This window comes from Neolamprologus multifasciatus, chromosome 15 (assembly GCF_963576455.1).
Source record: "Neolamprologus multifasciatus chromosome 15, fNeoMul1.2, whole genome shotgun sequence".
Lineage (NCBI taxonomy): Eukaryota > Metazoa > Chordata > Actinopteri > Cichliformes > Cichlidae > Neolamprologus > Neolamprologus multifasciatus.
This window is the reverse complement of record NC_140453.1, coordinates 36,983,125-37,003,254: the sequence shown is the minus strand read 5'-3', so window position 1 is coordinate 37,003,254 and position 20,130 is coordinate 36,983,125. Positions and strand designations below refer to the sequence as shown.

At 39.6% G+C, this 20,130-nt stretch overlaps 2 protein-coding genes across 2 annotated transcripts; both read right to left on the bottom strand.

The window, feature by feature from the left end:
* Positions 1–395: 395 nt before the first annotated feature.
* gja10b (gap junction protein alpha 10 b) lies at positions 396–7,093 on the bottom strand. The gene is made up of 3 exons (XM_085134108.1): positions 4,491–7,093; positions 3,000–4,412; positions 396–1,966 (listed from the first exon to the last, which is right to left on the bottom strand). The coding sequence occupies exons 2-3, from the start codon at positions 4,389–4,391 to the stop codon at positions 1,928–1,930; spliced, it is 1,431 nt and encodes a 476-aa protein (XP_084990234.1). The 5' UTR covers positions 4,392–4,412; positions 4,491–7,093; the 3' UTR covers positions 396–1,927.
* Positions 7,094–7,218: 125 nt separating this feature from the next.
* Positions 7,219–20,076, bottom strand: casp8ap2 (caspase 8 associated protein 2). The gene is made up of 10 exons (XM_085134103.1): positions 19,765–20,076; positions 18,702–18,775; positions 17,224–17,298; positions 17,028–17,128; positions 15,226–15,300; positions 14,889–15,004; positions 12,439–14,735; positions 9,326–12,005; positions 8,205–8,304; positions 7,219–8,118 (listed from the first exon to the last, which is right to left on the bottom strand). Exons 2-10 carry the CDS (start codon positions 18,733–18,735, stop codon positions 8,065–8,067), a joined length of 5,532 nt encoding a protein of 1,843 aa, XP_084990229.1. The 5' UTR covers positions 18,736–18,775; positions 19,765–20,076; the 3' UTR covers positions 7,219–8,064.
* Between the last annotated feature and the right edge of the window lie 54 nt (positions 20,077–20,130).

Genomic DNA, 20,130 nt, shown 5'->3' with positions numbered 1-20,130 from the left:
TCTCGCAGATGGTAGTGGTACCACGTGATACTATATCTTCAACAGTGACAGGCAATATTTTAGCTTCACTTTTGCTTTGTACACATTTATATAATACTAATAATAAGCCATAAACACCAATTTCAAGAATTCTTTCTCTTTTTTGCACTTTCAGATTTCCCTACTATTTCCTGTTTATTCTAACAAATATCTTCGAAGACTTTTAAACTGAATTGATAAACACATGCTTTGACACAAATAGCATTTGGATTCATGCCTGAATTCTCCAAATTCTCCAAAACTACCCACAAAGTAGCTCGCAATTTATAGACAGAGCAGATAAAATAAGTACTGAATATGTCATTAATTTTCTAAATAATTGTATCTCTAAAGGTACTATTGATATGAAATTCCTACTAGATGGCAGTAACAACCCATCAATTCCACACATGCAAAGAACTCAGACCACATGTTGATAAATTAGTGGTAATAATGAGAAATGATGCTGTGAAAATGTATTGAACACGTGACTGAAATGAATTTAATACCTCTTACAAAAGTTGTTGGTGGTGATGACAGCTTCAAAATGCCTCCTGTATGGAGCAACTAGTTGCATGTATTGCTCAGGTGTGATTCTGGTCCATTTGTCCACACAGTCTTCAAATCCTAAACCAGACCGTTTGAAATAATGATACCTGCTGTTTCAAGTAGTCCTTGGACAACTTTTTTGATCATTCTTTTCATTCTTCTGGTAAATGGATTGGTTCTTATATACCGCTTTTTTTACACTATCTGAGAACTCAAAGGGCTTTACACAACTTGCTTAATTCACGCATTCACACCAGCACTTTTTTCTATGCTCTTTTTGTCAAGAACAACTTGGGGTTAGTATCTTGCATTTTTCCCAAGGATATTTGGCATGCAAACTGGAGGGATCAAACCACTAACCATCCGATTAGCAGATTACACAGCAGATGGCCGCCCCTCCCTGAGCCTGGTTCTGCCGGAGGTTTCTTCCTGTTAAAAAGGAGTTCTTCCTTCCCACTGTCGCCAAAGTGCTTGCTCATAGGGGGTCACATGATTGATGGGTTTTTCTCTGTATGTACTATTGTAGGATCTACCTTACAATATAAAGCGCCTTGAGGCAACTGTTGTGATTTGGCGCTGTATAAATAAAACTGAATTTAATTGAGTTCAGATGACTTGGTTTACCGCCTGAGCTACATTCACCTTCTGTCTGAAATCTTGAGGGAAGCACTTGGTAGCGGCCAGTTTGTGGTGACATTTGTTCTTTCCTCTTTGCCCCCAACAGTGCTCACTGGAACCTTCAGTAGTTTAGTAGTTTCTTTAGTAATTTCTTCTGTAACCAGTGTCATCAGTATCATCAGTTACCCATCATGAGATGCTTGTGACATCTTGGTAATGAGACACCTTTTTTTAGGCCATTAGTTGGAACTGAAGTGGCAGGATTGCTTTCAGCTGGTGCCATGACTCTCCATGCTTTTTTGCTTTCTTCATGCATTCAGTACTTTCTCCCAATACCATTTTTCATTTTCACACATAGCTTAATTTCTGGACATCTATGATTTGATTTCTCGCATGAGTGGATTGGATGGGTAGTTACCGACATCTGGTGATGTCAACAAACCTTTTGAAATAGATTTACTTAGAAACTGTGACGTTTTCAATACTTCTTTTATCTGGTGTAAACTTATAATCAAACAGTTGATAGGAATAGCAATCACACATTACATAAAGCAAATTAAGTGTCTCTTGGATGTGGAAAATAACTAAATTATTCATGCAGAAAACATACTGTATAAGCACACTGTGAACATATAATGTTGCTGCAGAGAAACAGGATGAGACTCGGTTTGAAATCAGGCTCCTTTGGCTAATTTAGAACTCCCATTGGCACTCGTTTGGTCCCAGAACTGTACTTTATAGTTTACTTTTTCATGATTGAAGACAGCTCCAGAATCATGCTCTGAAAAGGGGAAAAAAAAATAGGTACAATGTATAGTTATTATTCTTGTCATAGTCATGATGACACGTTTATGTTTTGCTTTCTAACCTCAAGTAGTATATAGTAAATAGTAATGTTTGACTTTCTGCTAATATCTCAAGACTATCTTGTCTTGAACAGTATTAGAAAAATATATGATAGTGAGAAAATGTCTGTAAACATTGACCTTTGTTGTGGTTGACACTGACAGGTTATTTATTTTATTTTATGTTACTCAATTCATAATGATCACTGGAATTGATGAAATAAAAAGGGTTTTCAACTGAGTTTATTCACGTAAAGTTGATTGCTATCACTGACAACAGATATCACCAAGGAAGGGAGGAACTGAGAATGATGATTAAGCAGCAGGAAATGTAAAGTAGTTGTGGGCCAGCTAATGAGATTTTCCAACTGGATATGTAGAAGGGTATGAACTGGACTGGAACTGAGATCATTTGATCAGCTGCGCTTTACATTGTAGATGTAGCTGCATTTGATTTTCAATATTTATGTTCACTTTTTGACAGAAAAAAATGTAAATATATCTATGCGACTGGGTGTGGTTTGTGGCTCAGCTGCAGGAGAGGGGTGGAGCGATGGGTTCGGGGTGTGGTGTCAGGCTGACCCACACAGCCTCCCCGGGTTGCCATGACCTGACGGGTGTGTGTGGTGTGAATCAACAAAGGTAGCTGGAAGGCTGCTCTAATAAAAGCAATGGAAAACGCAGCTTGACTTGCAACGCTGTGTACTTCGGGAACCCCTCATTACAATCTATAGTAAATTTTTTCTCTGGTCATAACTCCATCTTACAACGTCATTCGGACTAATTACACTTGAATTGACAAAAAAAAGTGGAGTTGGAGGGAATTTAAGGTAGCTTGACTTGATCAGACAACAAACAAACAGTGTAGCTATAACCAAATCTTTCAAACAAACAAGTACACGTTAAATCACGTTAAATCATATGAGACTATAAGCCTTTATTAATAGCCAAAAAGAGACATTAGCTTACCATGGACATCCTCCTCCCTCCAGCTGGAGGTGGTGGAGACACCACTGGACTCTCCCCCTCGCTAAGATGCTGGGATGCATTGTCCGTTCCACTCTGACAGTCTCCACTGTCAGACGGACTGGCCAGCTTGCCCTCTGACAGTCCTCTGGACATAAAACTGCATTTTCTGGCTGTGGGATAGTGTTCACTCTCCGGAGAATCACTCATATCGCTGAGCTCCTTACATACACTCACTCTGCTCTGCTTCCTCTGTGGGTTTCTCAGGGCTGCTGGGATTTCCATGTGGCCGGCCGTCAGCGTAGGTCGAGGCCCCGCATAGTGTGGTTTACCAGAACCATGGGGTCCATTTGAATCATCGCTGCTGCATGACGGTTTGCGATTTTCCAGAGTGTAACATCGTTCCATGGCACCCAGCTGGTGCAGACCTTGGATTTCAGCTTGGCTGGGGCGGCAGGAGATGTTGTGACCTTCGATATTCTGAGGGGCCACTAAGGCCAAATTCAAAGGCTGACTCTCCCCGTGAGTTTCAGGCACAGCAGAGCAGGTCATCTGCGTGAGCTGGATTAATCTCTGTGGTGAGGAATTTGAGAGCACACAGATCTGCTGCACCATGGAGTTCTTCTTTGACCTGCACATACTCTCATCATCCCCATATTTATATCCATACAAGATTTGTTTAATCTTCTTCACCCCCAAATGGGAAATCTCTAGGAGATTGAGGAATAAAGAAACACCAGCAATAACCAGCATGAAAACCATGAAAATATTCTTCTCTGTCGGTCGTGACACAAAACAATCAACGCTGTTAGGGCAAGGCATCCTTTCACATTTGTAGAGTGCAGACAGTCCAATCCCATACAGAGCAAACTGTCCTATAATGAAACCCACCTCTACTACAGATCTGGTCAAAATATGGAAAACATATGTACGCAGCAAAGAGCCCCTGAGAGGAGCTTTCCTTACTTTCTTCTGTTCATCTAATTTCCTGAGCTCTTTCTCAATTCTTTTATGGTCCTCCAGGACGGGATCTGTACCTTCCAGCTCAGCTTTCAGACACGCTTTCTTCCTGTGTCTCTCCTTCTCAAGGGTCCTCAAACGATACAAGGCATGACCCATGTAGACCAGAGAGGGTGAGGATACAAAGATAATTTGCAGGACCCAGTAGCGGATGAGAGAGATGGGAAAAGCTTGGTCGTAACAGACAGTCTTGCAGCCAGGTTGCTCTGTGTTACAAACAAACTCACTCTGTTCATCATCCCAGACATCCTCAGCTGCGACGCCGAGCACAAGCATCCGGAAAATGAAGAGGATTGTGAGCCATATCTTCCCAACGATGGTGGAATGAATGTGGACCTCTTCTAAAATACTCCCTAATAGATTCCAGTCCCCCATCTTCTGTCATATTAATATTAGCTGTGAACAAAAGAAAACTTTGTAGTTTGCAGGTCTTTCTACAAATTTAAATGATGCAGCAAAATGTACTTTACTTACATATTTTCTAGAGTCCTCGTCCCTTTGTGTTTTGGCATAAGGCCATTAATCAAATTGTAGATTTGAGTGTGGTGTGATATTTTAATCCCTTGGAGACAGACAACACCCTACTGTGCACTCTGACTGACACTATTTTAAAGCTGGAAAGTAGGTCGGTTTGAAGCTATTGATCCATCAGTACCATGACCTCATAATGCCCTGAGGTTAGGTTCATCCTGCCACTTTTGTCAGGACACTAAACTAGAAATAGCACCAACTCAGATGCCAATACACAGCTCTGGACAATGTTTTCAGACTCATTACTTCTAATCTTCATGCAACCTTTTTCTAAATCTTGAACTCTAGGTTTTTGATAGTTTCAGGTTTTATGCAGTGAATGAAATGTACCAGCATGCATGTCTTCAATAATCTTTCATCTTTGTTCTAATTGTTTGTATACTGTTTGTATAGTGTGCTAGCTAGCACACTATCAGTTACACTATCACACCTTTTCACACAGGGCTCTGCGGGTTTCATAATAAACACTCTCATTTAGAAGCTGCATTTTTTTGTGTTGTATTATCTTTGTCTAACATTTAGATTTGTTTGATGATCTGAAACATTTACGCGTGGCAAACATACAAAACAAAATAGGAAATGAGGAAAGGCGAAAACACTTTTTCACACCACTGTGACGCGATGTGGAATTTTATTTTTATTACTCAAAAGGACACGATTGCAGTGGTAAAGTGGACAGAACAGAAATAACATAGTGCTAACAGAACTATCATCTGCATAGATAACATGTTAGCGCAAATCTAGACTAGAATCCAGAAGAGTCTTTGTTTGTATTCAGAAGGATAGGGATTTGTGTTGGTATGTGCCCAACGTTTATATTGTTAACTGGTAATTATGGGAGAGTGTGCCATTTTAGGAGTAACGAGAAAGTAAGTAGCAGTAACACAAATTACTTTCTCTTGCGAGTGATTAAGTAATGTATTGCATTACTTTACCCGTACACTACTGAAGTGGAGCTCATCAATACTGAGAGGTTGCTGTTGTTGAGAGTTCATATTATTCCATAGGCCTGTGCAACCAGTGACATTAAAATGTTGAATGTGTAAATGTAGTTTCATTCGAGTCTTACCTGATACAGAAATGGTAATTAAATATTTTGGAGTTCAGCGTGTCAAAATCAATGAATTATTAAATATTTTATGATTACATTTTAAAACTTTGCTTTCTGTTTTTCTCATAAATTCTCCCCAATAGAACAAAACTGATGTCTTGAGTTTAGCTGGTCAAATTCCTTTAGAAACATCATGTTTTACTGGGGAAATGCAAAAAAAAAGTTCGTCTGGCAGCACAAATGAACCAGCTGCTAACAGATGAGACAGTCTCAGGATCAGTTAGCTATTACAGGTCTGTTTTACTCTCGTGACTGAAACGTTTCTTCCACTGAAAACGCTATCCCCAGATAAACAGAATCAACCTGGTTGATTAAGCATGCACCATGACATCTGCATTCAGTTTTCCCCAAAGTCACCTAACATAAGGGTACAATGGTGATGAACGTTTTTTTGTGTCTGCAGCGATGGAGAGCCATCACACGTTTGGGGAAAAACACACATTTCTCATCAAATGGGGTATCCCACGTCCAAAAGCAGAGAGGACACCCAGTGCTCAAAATGCAGCATCCTCAACAGTCTCTAGGATGATAGTGATTACTGAGGCCAACAGCCCACTCAAGTGCAAACAAGCTCTAAATGTGACTGTTTACCTTGGGAAACAGAGCAAAGTACTAGTGAAATTTTTCCAGTTTTGTGACAGAAAAACCAAAAGTTTATTAGCCAAATATTCTATTCTGTGAGTGAGAGACAGCACACTCGTTACAGTTGATGATGAAATCTAAACTAAATAGGCTGTATATCAGAACCTGGATATTTTTCTCCACTTTCTTTCTGCTAGAAGCACATGCAATCAAATGAGCTAAACATGTGAACACTCTATTATAAAGGGGGTCAGGGGACCCTGTGTCCTTGAAATGATTGATCGGTCCTAGACCAATGTGGTGGAAGTGGAGCTTCAATGATTGAGTGCACCAGAAGGCACCCCCATAGTGAGGTCTGAAAGAGAACCAGGGCTTAAAATGAGATTTGGCAGGTTGAACAATAAATGCTGGTGTAGCAGAGAAGCAAAGTAAATGACTCAATAAGAAAGATGCTGTACTGTGATTTCTACACAAAATATCCAGCTAGTTCTTTATGATTTGTCCACACATAATGTTTTAAAATGCATGTATCACCATTTTCTCTTTTATAAAACAATTGAAAATGTGCAGCGTGATGGCAAAACATGGGGTGACATTGTTTTCTCTGCAGTATCACCTGGAAGCAGAACAGAGGAACAAACATTTGGTGACATCACTGCAAAACATTAATCATTAAAGAAAACGAATGAGATGATTACTGCATAGTTTTGACCCATCGTAACCCCTGCATGTAATGACATAAAATCCATATTGTTGATTTTATACGTCTTCAAAAATTAGCAAGTTTAATGTGGCTTGTTGTGGTTCAGGAGTTTTAATGAAATGAGGAATGAACCCTCCTTCATTTGCTGAACCCACAGTTGGATCATTGCACCCATCAGATTTAAAAAGCACATCGTAATAGGAAAAAAGCACTTGAACGACTGTATTTGATTGGATGAATCCAGCTTGTATGTAGAAAAGTGTGGCACCAGTCCATTAAATAAATAAAACTTTTATTTTCAGTAAAGAATTATTTACAATATGTCATTACATAGTTTTTGTTAGTAACAAGCAAACTTGTCACTGCAGCTCACAGATACGAGGGTTCATTCATTCATTCTCTCACACACACATGCACTCACAAATTAAGAAATGAATGTACTGATGTAATGTCCTTTACTTGGAGTGAACATGTAAACAAATGTATGAAGCACTCCCTTCCCACACACAAACACATCTATTAAAACAAGATCCAACATTTAACACAAAATTTAACACTGACTCCAAGTCAAAAGACTAAAACTATGAGCCCTGTAGATCAAGGTTTAATGGCAGGTCATGTGTTAACCTCTTAACTAAGAATCTGACTCAATATGTAAAATATAGTGAGCATACTTGTTTTGGAACCTGAAATCTTCCCATTACGAGGGCAGTTTCCCCCCAAATGCTTGGAGAAAAACTAATTTACGGACGTGGGAACTAATATCATGACTCGTTAACTTTTTTGAGATCTGCAATGTCTGCAAAAGTCGAGATGGAAAAAAAAAGGTGGAATCCTGTGGCCCACATCACGTCCTTCTGTGATGATCCTGTGTGGCTTGCTAAAAACCCAAACGTTTTTTGAATTCCTTTCTCAACAGCATGAGCAGGTACAGTTCTGCATCTGTAACACAATATCCTTAGAGACAGTTATGAATTCCCAGCCTTTGACTCAAACCAAGCTCCAGATTTTGACAGATACAGCACTCTGTGTGGTGATCAAGTCACCATATCACCTTAATTATTGGCACATGTATGAATATGCTCCAAAATAAGAACCATATACACAAATATTCAGAGGCATCAGGTGTCCATCTTCTTAAAAAGCTTCATGAGCTGATAAAATCTGTGAGCAATCTGGGGAGAACAAACAGTTAACAGTTACTGGATGCTTACACTAAAAAAAGTAAAGAAAAAGAAAGAAAGAAACAAGATTTATCTACCTGGCCTGAAGGCTTGTTAAGTTTCTCTGACAAAGCAGAGAAAGTCTCGCGTGAAGCGCCTTTTGTCTTCATGTCCATGAGAATAGCTCGATCTTCATCTCTGATGAAGGAGATGAAAGATACTGAGTAGTCTATTTAATTAGCTTAACTTCTTACACAGTAACAACACAAATAATCATTAGTGGCAGCCCTATAATGTAGAATGAAACATTAAAAATACATTCAGTGAGACTGTTCTGATTAGATGAGCATAAACTACCAGATCAAAATCTCTTCTTTGATAACAAGGCTGAATTTTGGCAACTAGCAAATCGAAACACTTATACAAGGTACACAGACACTATACATTCAGATAACTGCAAATTTGCCACTACAATGAGTTAAACAACCCAAAAATGTAATATTTATTCATGTCCACAGGTTCTAGCCCTCAGATAGTTATTGATCCCAAGGAGCCTTATCTGTGTATTAAAATTACTTTGATTATTATATTGTTAGTTTCATCAATTAATTTTGAACTTCTAAACATGGGGGACAGTGTGCAAAATTAGTTTCAACTCCCCCCAAAATACAGACATATTTAACAAAGCTCTTGTAGTGAATGGACCAGCACTCATACAGAGCCCTTTGAATCTTAGCACTCAAAGGACTTCCTATGTTTATACTAGAGCTGTAACCTCAGCTGGTTCGTTGACGTGCTCATTCAAGGAGAGAGAAAAAATGTTTCATCAATAGGCTGCAAGTGTTAGAGCCAACTTATTTAATGTTTAGATGGAGTTGACTTCAAACCAGCTGACACCATTTCAGTGTGGCTTTATTTTGTCTAACATTTAGTTTGGCTTCCACAGCTTAACAACCAGCGAGCCATATTAATCTATATCAGCTTTGTTAGAAAGATGACGTTAGACCAGTATGGCCAAGGATTACAGATATGCAGTGTCTATGAGTTGCAATGTTGCGTTAATCTGCGAGGAGGCCAACAGGTCCATTACAAGTCAACTTCTATTTGACATTTTCTGCTGAAATATTGTGAAACCAATACTGAGTATATGTAACTAGTATTCATTCTTCTATTCAGACACTCCTTGGAAAGAGAGAACACGATGCACTTCACTACTGACCTAGTCCAGGCCATCACCACCTCGCCCTTCTTCCTGATGACATTCTTGGCAGACAGACTGCTGGGAGACAGACAGCCCATAGATGATTTGGAATCTTCATCTGCTTCCTTGGTAGGAAGCACGACTTCTGGACTCTTTTTTTCCTTCCTCAACCTCTTTGCTTTTGATTTGTCGTGGTGCTTCTTTCGTTTTCTGCCTTTGTCGGGTGAACTGCTCGTGTCCTCTGCTATCACGAGGCTTCTCTCTGACTCAGATATGTCCACATCATTGTTCTTCGAGTCTGACACGTGTGAAGACAATTTTCGGCTCCTCAGATTTGTATAAGAGCTTTCAGTAGTTTGACAGTTATCTGACACAGCACATTTAGAGGGAATGAGTTTATTCTGAGACTTGTTTGAGACAGTTTTTGAAGGGCTAATGTTTTCTTCCCTGAAATGTGTCTTACTACCACTCCCATTAACAACTGTGTTTTCAGAAACGTTGTTCAAACTCTTATCTGAAGGAGAACCATCAGACCGATTTTTCAGGGTCTCTTTGGAAAAAGTGTGTTGAGTTAGCATATCATCTGGCTGATTGTTTAATAGTGTTAAGTCTTTACCTTCAGTGAGACAGACACTGGATTCAGTACCAGCTGGACACAAAACAGAGCTTTCAGCAACGTTAGAGAAACTTCCCGCCAAAGAGACAGCTTTCTCCAACTTTTCTGCAACACCAGCTTCACTATCCTGAGCTGCAGTGTTATCTTCTATGTGCTGCTCCTCTGTTAGTGTTTCACTTAAGCTCTCATTAGCAGTTAGAGTTCTATCTGCTTCTGGATTCGCCTGCCGAATCTTCACAATGAAATGATCGTTGGACTTTTCCATCACTAGCGCCTGCATCGCCATGTCGGGCTTAAACACAAAAGATGTGGCGGGTGTTTCTGAGGCCAAACTGCTGCTAGAGCCACAGCTGGAATTATCAGTGTCAAGAGCCAGGTGTATGTCGTGCTCTGTGGCGTCCTCCCCGTCCAGCAGAGCATCCTCGCATATGTGGGCGCTGATGACGTTCTCTGGTGTGGACGTGACATGCATACTTGAGGTGGATGGCTGTAGGAAGCTGAGGTGGCTGTCAGATTTCAGAGGTGATGGAATGGTGAGGGACACGGCCAAATCTTCAGCTAGAAGTGAATATGACTTCTGTGAGGCCAAGTTGGCCTGCAACAGTGCTCGATTTTGCGATGGAACTTCTAACAGACAATTTTCATCAAGTAAAGCTGGGTTCAGTGTGGTCTGATCTTTTGAGCAAGGGGAGGATATTTTGCGAGGTGAAATACTAGACCAGGTGGCAAAAAGTTTAGAAGGGGTATCAAATTTAGCTGGGGAAAGCAGCTTAGATGGATAATCAAATTTTGATGGTGTGATGATGCTTATGTTTCTTTCTCCATCTTTCCTTGGAGTACTGAGGGACCAGGCAGTGTTTTCTACAGCGATACCACTGCTTTCTAACAAGTCAGAACCTTGCAGAAGACACTTGAAAATTTCACCCATTTGAGAGTCTCTGACCAGATTGAATGTTAAACTGGAAGCTTGTTGCTCAGTGAGTAGCTCAAAGTCAGTTCTGTCAAGCAAAGAGCCATTCTGAGTGACCACCAAAGAAGGTATATTATTTTTTTCAGGAGTTGCAGGTGGATTTTTAGGAAGAAGGAACTCTGCTTGTGTATTTGGGGAGTTCAGTGGATGCGACTCAGACCCGTGTGTGATTCTGATGTCCTTGCCTCTGCTTCCAAGGCCCTTTTTGTAAGGCACCACAGTACAGGATTTGGCCTGATTCAGGCTGGTGGAAGCCGGCTGTGCTTGGTTCGACTCATATGATGTCTTTCTCACAGGAGGCTGTTGAGATACATTTTCACCATCACTGTCCTCTGGCAGAGGTCTTGAGGCTTTGCAAAAGCTCTTCAGCGTTGTGTGAATGTCCACAAACAAGTAGTCAACTTGGACATTTACAAAGTCCCACAGCTTTTGCTTCAGATCCACTGCTTGTTGTTCAAATATTCGTTTCACAATGCCATTATTTGACACTTTTCCAAACACAGATTCAATGAGTTTCTTCAGTCTGGACTTGAGCTCCCCTGGTTGATCACATATCTTACCAAAATGAGCACCATCCACAAACTCTAAAAAAGACCTTTGGAAATTATCCATCATTCCATAGAAACTCTTCCTGGGAAAAGTTTTGTGAAGCTTCATGTACTTTTTTCGGATCTCGGCGCGAACTAACTTAAATGTCTCCATTATTTCTTCGATGGTACAAAAAGAAGCTTTACTTGCTGCGGGACAAACTGTTTTAAAACGACTTTTTGGACTTTGTGTCATTACGCCTGAAATTTCACGACTTTCTTCAGAAGCAGCCCGTCTCTCTGCAAGCTTCTTCTTTAAAACAGAGTTAGGACTTGACTTATTTCTGACTGGCTGTGCTAGTTTTGCCTTCTTTGTTGCAGTAGTTGGTGAACTTGCCGCCGTCTCATCACTTTCACTTAAAATTTCTCCTTCCTCCAGATCTGTGTCTGAACGACTTGAATTCAAGTCAGACACTTTATCCACCGAGTTTACTGCGTCTCGCTTTGCAGGAGAACCTGGATATTTGTTCTCCTTATTTACATCCAGCTTCTCCGAGTTGGCATCAACAGCTGTACTGGAAAAATCTGCACAGGAAAGAAATAGATAACAGTCAGATAGAAGAGTCAAACAAATGTATAAGATGGTACATTTTTGTATTTTTTTCCAGAGCTAATTTTAAACCCAACCCAGAACAGTAACAAAGATCCACTGTGGATGCCAAAAGCACTACTGTAACATAACAGGTAATGCTAATTAAGGTAAAGTCCAGAGATGTATTTTATAAAGGTGAAATGAGGTGTTCAATTTCTTAAAATACATGGTGCTGATGCAGCTGTGACAGAGGAAAGGCACAGAAAAGACACAGTGAGATGAGAAATGAGATGAAATTAGCAGTTAGTAAAGAGAAGCCTTATAGTAAAGCTTGTAAGCAGTATCCTTGGCAAGATGGAAAGCATTCAATGGAAAACTTGCCAGTTTTGAAATATAGATTACTAGACTTGAAAGGAGGATAACTACCTTTTTGAAGGCTCTTTACATGACCAGGCTTGCTATGCACATGGAGAAGACATCTCTTGATTACCCGTACTGGACTCCTCAAAGGACTGATGGCATCTGGGATTCTCTTCAGATTATTCAGTGTGCGCATCATAGAGTCCTCATCATGTAGTAATAGCACGGAGCTTGAAGGCTTCAAATGGTTTTCCTGTCCATTTCTAGGGCTGAAGCTCTTGCTGGGTGTGGTGGTCATGTCACTGTAAATTTTTAGTAGGGTCTTCTCCTCCGTTGTGCTGCTAACTTTGGACACTCCGATACAGTTAGTCGAAGAGCTCGGCTCAATAGCGCTAGCGCAACTGTCTCCGGTGTCTTCATTTGTCTGTGTTAAAACGTAAATAGCCTCTTTCAAACTCAATCCTTCTTGTGGAAGGGACTCCAGGCTGATTGTGCTGGACACTGTATCGGCATCTTTACGCCAGTCTTGCTTTTCACAATTCCCTTTCAGATGAATTGGAGTAGAAGAAGCAGGAGAACCTTGCTGACAGACCGGAGACTTGATAGCCGGAGCAGTCTGACACACAGGATTAGTTTTGTCAGTCATATCTGTTTTCTTTGGCTGTGATGAATCGGCATCTTCTGCACGTGATTCCAAAGAGGCATTCTGCTGTACTGCAGCTTCAAGATGCTCCACAGTGGACTCCACAGTAATCTCAGCACATGAATCAGCAGTATTTTCGCAGTAAGCTTTTTGTCGGTCATAGCTTGGAATCTGTTTAGAAATCCTTCCTGACTTGTCAACAAGATTTATGGGGTCTCTGGCCCCCGCCATTCCACATTCAGCTGCCTTGCTGTCTGAGACTAGCTTCATATTTTCTTCATTATTTTTTGACACGTCTGGTGCTTTTGCATAACTATTCTCTGGTGATTTTGCCGCAAGGTGTGCATTCACTTGCTTTGCTGTAATATCCAAGGGTTGGCTGTTAGTTGAGGTAGTTTGAACTGAATTGTCAGCTATGGCAGTTTTATTACAGACTGTGTCTTTTTCCTTAATACCTTCCACATCTGATGCCTCAAGTGTCTTCTCACAACTCAAAACGTTGTGGTTCTTCAGAGACTGCTCTGTAATATCTCTCAACTCTCCTTCTAATTCAATGTTTTCTATGTCATCAATGACACACATGTCTTCCATGTTAGGCTGCAAATTCTCTTCCTCTGATCCATTTTCAACATCCTTGCCCACTGGTACAGGATCTTTCAGGCTCCCACCAAAAGGTAATACTGGCTTCTTAATTGGTGAAAGGGTTAAATTCAATGTTTCCATAAAGCACAGTTTCCTGTTTGGACTAGTTTCCTCAGAGTTTTTCTTGCTTATATTGGCTTCTTCAGGTGATGTTTTAAACACCATGTGAGTCTTTGCGCATCTGTCCTTGTCACTTTTACTTGATTCTTTGGTTCTCAGCTTCTCACATTTTCTGCTTGTGTGGGACTGACTGTCATTGATATGATTTTTTCTTACTTCATTTTTATATTGCCTTTCCCCTTTCCACTGATGATCTCTCTGTCTAGCCCCTTCCCTCTCTTTGGAGGAATCTCTGTATCGTATAACATGTTGATTTACAGAAGACTTTTTCCAGTCCTTTGAGTTGTAACTTCTGGAAGAGCTGCAAGTAATCTTGATTTTTTCAAGCTCTCGGCTGTAGCTCTCTTTTGAGCTGTGAGACGCACTGTGTTTAGGGCCCGATGCAGCCGTTTTAGCTTTATCGTGTCTCCTACCATCTTTTTTGTCATCCGAAGCTGTAGTTTCCAAAATCGTGGGTGAGGATTTAACCTCATCTGATCTGCGGTGCCCATCGTGCGAGTAGCTTTTTCTTTGATATGACTTTGAATCACACCTTTGTACCAAGTCTTTGTCTGCTCTGTGAAATCTGTCATTGTTAGCATCTGAAGCACTTCTATGTCTCCTATGTATTGATTCAGACTGTTGACTGGGATGTCTGTGCTCTCTGTGACTGGATTTATGTTTATCTGACTCCGTCTGTTTGTCAGTTATTTCACTGTCTCGTTTTGAATGGCTATGACAAGATGCTTTTGATGCTCTGGGCAAACTATGACTTTCTTTCCTCATGGACTGACGTGCATCTCTTGGAGGCTGGTCTACGCTGGGAGGTGGAAAATTACTGGATGGCGGTAGTGGTGGAGAAGGAGGCGGACGGGATGGTGGAGAAACCAGCCTACTGGTGGAGCTGTGACTGGAGAGATTTGGATCCCGCACATTTTGTATGGAAGATGGATAATGATGATACTGCCCTCTCTCAGACCTGCAAAACCCAACAATTAAAACATTGCTGTTTCAATATAGCCAATAATTGATGTCACACCTTGCTACGTGTCTTATGATATTGCCCTTATGCATAACATTAACCAGTATTCAGTGTAACCTAACGGAGAAGGACGAAAAAGAACCAACGTACCTCTGACTCAGCCTCTGAATCTCTGCGTCTTTTCGTATCACCTCCTTTCTAGCCGTTTGTAAAAGTGTAGACATGTTTTTTTTGAGAGAGTAGTTCTCCTTTCTCAAACCTGTATTCTATATTCAAACAGAAGGCACACAAAATGTTAATGGTAAAATAAATTCGTATAACCAAACAATGCAGTTCAATAATGTAGACCCATTCCACCTACAGAAAACACAGTCTTTCTTAAAACAAAACTGTCTTAGTGAAGATAGTAGTGTTTATGGTAACACCCCCCCCCCCCAGAACAAAACAAAACAAAACAAAACAAAACAAAACAAAAAAAAAAACACACCTGTAATTCCAACTGCTCCAGTCTCCTGCGTAACTCTTTAATATGGTTTTGGGCTGTCCTGAACCCAGACTTCAGCTGCAGAGACACAAAAACAAAAGGCCTATGAAACAGCTGGCATGATGATTTCTGGCATACTTTCAACGTCCTGTGATATCCAAGTGTTATTCTCTGCTTATACAAAAGTGGCAATCATGATCCCAAATACTGAGCAAGGGTCACCTTTGCTGAAATGTGAAGCGTCACAGCTTATCTACTTGTAATCAACTCAATCATTAAGCAGTCCATCAGTTCACTTCACTGATTCTTTTTGGAATTTGCTTGATTTATACAGAAATAATCAGATCTAGAGTACTAATTTAATATTTATTGTAACTGACAAAGGACTTATTTTTAGCAATGTGGTTCTAATTTCATAGACTAACCCATATTCACCTACCAATAACAAGGCTTCTACACCTTGTAGAACATAATGATAATATAAAGACTAGAGATGGACCGATCCAATATACAGCACCAGTACTGGTCCGATCCTGACCTAAATTACTGGTTCAGATATCGGCAGAAATAAAAAATGTAATTCGATCTATTAAATATCACAAAAGCACCTCAAAAAAACTTGCGACATGGCATAATCCAGCTCATGACCTTAGCATGAGAGGGAAACACAAAGATGAAACCAGGAGATGTCCTTACTGAATCATCAGAGCTGAACAGGTGATGGAGAAACAGGTTTACCTTTTAGGTGATATGAATGAGTTGAAGGGAAGTTATGAACTGTTTCTGAGAGACAAATAACACCAGGATCCTTTTCTATTGAGCTAACAGCTGGTAACTGTGCAGGGGCGGGCCTAGCAAAGTTTTGCCAGGGGGCCAGGTAGGGCATTAACAGGGAAAGGGGGCACAAAGAAATACTTTTCTTTCTTATTCTCGTTTAAAATGTCTAGCTTTCAATAAATAATTATCTGAATCTTACAACTAAAGTGGTTATCTTATGTGCAATGTATAGAAATCATACATATATACCAACAAGACAGTGTACATCACTCTCACAACAGCGTTTGTTTTCATTCAAGGGCTTTATGGCTTTTTCTATAATACCTGGTGGGCTGGTCTCTAGTCCCAGTCCAGCCCTGATCTTGATAAAAGATGAGTATCATGAAACCGTGTTTGGATTTATTTGCACTGCTTTCCACTCTGGATGTCCATTTATGTTAAGCTTTAAGTATAAAATTGTCCATTATACAACTTGGGTTCTTTTTTTAAGTTGTTGAATATAAACATTATTTTGTGCTGATATTGCACTTCTTTTTTTCAGAACCAAAGAGTTTTTGAAATCTGCATAAACCTGCATTTTAAAATACTTTTTGAATATTACTTAAATATTTAGATTTAAAGTTCGGCTAAAAGTTTAAATAAAAAGATCAGTATTGCTGAACTGCAAAATATTTTGGGTGAAGTGTATTTTTTTGCATACAAATATAATAGAATAGCTTTAGTGTTTTGTTTTTTTAAAACTTGAGCATAAACTTATACAAAATGCAGCAAGACATTTAAAAAACAGTTTTATTGGTTATAAAAAACTATCAGATTCATATTGGTATTGGCAAATATCTAAATTTATATCCGTATTGGACATTAAAAAGTGGTATCGTGCCATCTCTAATAAAGACTGAAACACAGCAGCAGAGTCAAGCTCACTCCCCAAAAAACAAAAACAGCTTATCAGTGCCTCACAGCTAATTATCAGTACAAAAAATTCCCATGTTAAAAAATAAATAATTCCCAAATGAGCAATTGCTTACCTCAACGTATGATGACTCTCTGTTCTGCTGTTCCTCTGTCACAATTTCTTCATACAAATCCATTGACTCTTTCAACTGAGAACCAACAAAAGGTGGCTCCTCTGTAAAAAAGAAAAAAAGTGCTCAGACTACGACAGCAAGAGTAGTGGTAATATGCATCCGATCAAAGTGAAACCATTTCAGAAAGGGCTTTTACCTGCACTTCTGTTAAAACCGATGTCCAGACCATCGTATATATCCACAGACTCCTCGCTTACTTCAGATACCAAGACTGTAGATGTTATACATATATATATATATATCAGTATACATCAGTAGTTAGAGAGCTTCTACACAAAAGTCTTAAGTCATGATTATGGTAGCATCCAAAAATCTTACATTCATGTAAATTATGTTTTCTAAGGAATGTTTTTATGTACATACATAAATAAAACAGTGGATAATAAGCAAACTGGTTTTATTTAAATTATAAACTTTCAAACTGAAACAGATTAAGAGCCGTGAGAAAGTAGTAGAATTACGTGTCCAACTAATGAGACAAATGAAGTACAAGAACTTAACTCAAATAATCATTTTGTTTTACTTTACATTTTAAAACAACCAAGAGCATCTGGTTTTTGTGTGACTGGCTGGTATGTAAAATTGTAGCAGTCTGGCAAGTAATGATGAACTTGTCCATTTAAGACTTCCACAAACTTTGAAACACTCTAAAGTCTGAGTATTGTTGCCACATTTGGTGCTTCCACTTAAAAGGCAAGCTGCAGTATTGCAAGCATGCAATGAAAGTCATAGTAAAGTGAACGTGTAACACTTCATGTATAAAGGCTAATTTACATCACGGAGGCCTCCTCTTAAAAACTGGCATAGATGTAGCTCTGTCTGTGAAGCTGGATTTAAGAAATAAGTGCTAAGAGTTCTACGTTTTTAGAAGATGTTTAGCGCGAGCTTGTGCCAGTACAGAATTTGACATCACCGGGTTGGTTGGTTGTGGTCAATAGACTCACATGGTTGGGTGGCTCTGTACAGCCAACCTGTTGAGAAAAAAACTGACATGTCAGACTCCTTGTTGCTCTGGTGACTTAAGTAGGCTCTCCTCCACATGGTTCCTCATGTATAAAGTGCTTAACAAACCCTAAAATTACAGCTAACAGGTGGACTTTCCCGTTGCAGTGCAGCTAAAACAACAACAACAAAGAACCACTGAATGCTTAAGAGATAGACAGGGAAACATAACACACACACACACTGTTGTAGCCAGAAGCAGCACAAAAGTGACTGCCTTAAACTGAGTTTTAGTCTTAGTGTTGTTTTCTTCTGAGTTATTGGGTCTGGTATTAGTTAGCTAACATAAACTAATGTAAGTCTATTGACTGCAGCCAACCAAACACCAGTCCAAAGAAGAATAAAAGCATAAAATTAATAACTAAAAGCATGCATGTTTACAACCTGAACTTTCAACTAATGTTTTTAATACCGAGCACTGACAGTGTATGGAGGCCCAAACAATAATTTAAGGTTATGGAAGATAGGACATTCAGCTTTTAAGGTCTGTTAATGACCAACAAAAATCAGTCTTAATCAATTTTAATAGAGTATCTACAAATGTGGGATTTAATTTGTTTCATTCAATTTTGGTGAGTAATTCCAAGTTCTTAAGTAGCAATGTATACTTACGACCAGATGCATGGCTGGTGTCAACGTTCTCCATCCTGTCAAAGATCCCTGTGGCACAGTTTCTTAAGGACTACCTGATGTCAAAGCCAAAGGGAAATTGATGGTTGTTATTGTCCAAGCCAAAACAAAAAGATTGATGCAAAAGTTGATTTAAGAAAATCTTAAAAAAGTCTGCTCCACAAGTTTCCATAAATTACTGTTACTTTGGGCAAAAATATCCAGTAATAGTAATAGGCCCTTTTACTCAATCAACACTTGCAGGAGAGCAATACTGTTTATTTTGGTATGATGATTATTTTTAACAACACTTTTTCATTGTTCAAATATTTCTTATAAAACTACTTTTATGAAAAATAACATATATGCAGATCCACATCAGAAATGGGTGAAGTGCTGGGCAAAAAACAAGTCGCCAATTAAAGATCGATAGACAACTAGATAAATAATTAGATACACAGTTGAATTTTGCCAGAGATCGACTGTGACATACACCTAATGGTATACACAATTCCAAAGATAATGTAGGTTGACAGACGGTTGATGTATTGGGCAAATGTGGACTAATGGCGGTAACATGTTGCGCTAGCTACAGCCTGTCCTACTGCTCAAAGACACCAAAGAACAAAGCAAAGCAGAATGATAATCTCATAACCTTCCAGGTTAAAACAAACGATCGAACTGTGGGCCCGAGTTAATTTTGTTGAATAAATATAACACTGTCTTTTTGACTCTTTTGCTCCTAGCCTTGTTACCTTTGACCCGAATTAAACTAACACAAACACAACAGACAAGGATGGCAAACAAACATCCCCTTTCACAACGTTTTTTATCTTGTCAGACATTTCACGACACATTTTACCTCTTAAAGCCAACTGATGGACTGCTTATTTATTTTGTTTTTTACATTTCTGGACATTACTTCAAACAAATAAAGCGACTCAGAACTGTCTGCTTAACTAACCCGGAGGAAACAAGAAAGTTGGTCAGCAAAAGAAGTGACTTAAAATTAGCCTGTAGAACATTAGAGTAACGTGGCTGTGATTTAGTCGTCTTACTAACTTACTTGCGTATTGTTGTGTCCACCTGTTTACAGCTGTAATGCCGCGCCAAGACTTCTTTGCACAGGAAGTACCATTTTCCCGCGGTCTGTGACTGCAGCCTGCGTACTCCTCCTCTCCGCTTGCAAAAATATTCTTCAACACTTAGGTAGATTTGCGACACTGTCGCTCACTACCTTTGCGAGCAACTAACATTCTCCTGCCGCCGAGTCAGAAAGAAAATGAAATGCGTTAAAGACAGAATTAACGCTCCACTCAAGCCCAAATTGTTGCTTCACTCCCGGAAAAATGGACAGCCAGGCCAGGGTCGTGTCATCACCACGCGACGTAAGGACAGAAAACGGAAGCAGTGTGGGAGGGGGAGGTAACGA

Excerpts from the sequence above, each read along its gene's own strand:
- gja10b (XM_085134108.1), bottom strand. The coding sequence starts at position 4,391 with ATGGGGGACTGGAATCTATTAGGGAGTATTTTAGAAGAGGTCCACATT. Across the intron at positions 1,967-2,999 it reads GAGGGAGGAGGATGTCCATG|AGCATGATTCTGGAGCTGTC; the intron begins GTAAGCTAATGT and ends TCCCCTTTTCAG.
- casp8ap2 (XM_085134103.1), bottom strand. The coding sequence starts at position 18,735 with ATGGAGAACGTTGACACCAGCCATGCATCTGGTC. Across the intron at positions 17,129-17,223 it reads CGGTTTTAACAGAAGTGCAG|AGGAGCCACCTTTTGTTGGT; the intron begins GTAAAAGCCCTT and ends TCTTTTTTACAG. Across the intron at positions 8,119-8,204 it reads TTAACAAGCCTTCAGGCCAG|ATTGCTCACAGATTTTATCA; the intron begins GTAGATAAATCT and ends TGTTCTCCCCAG.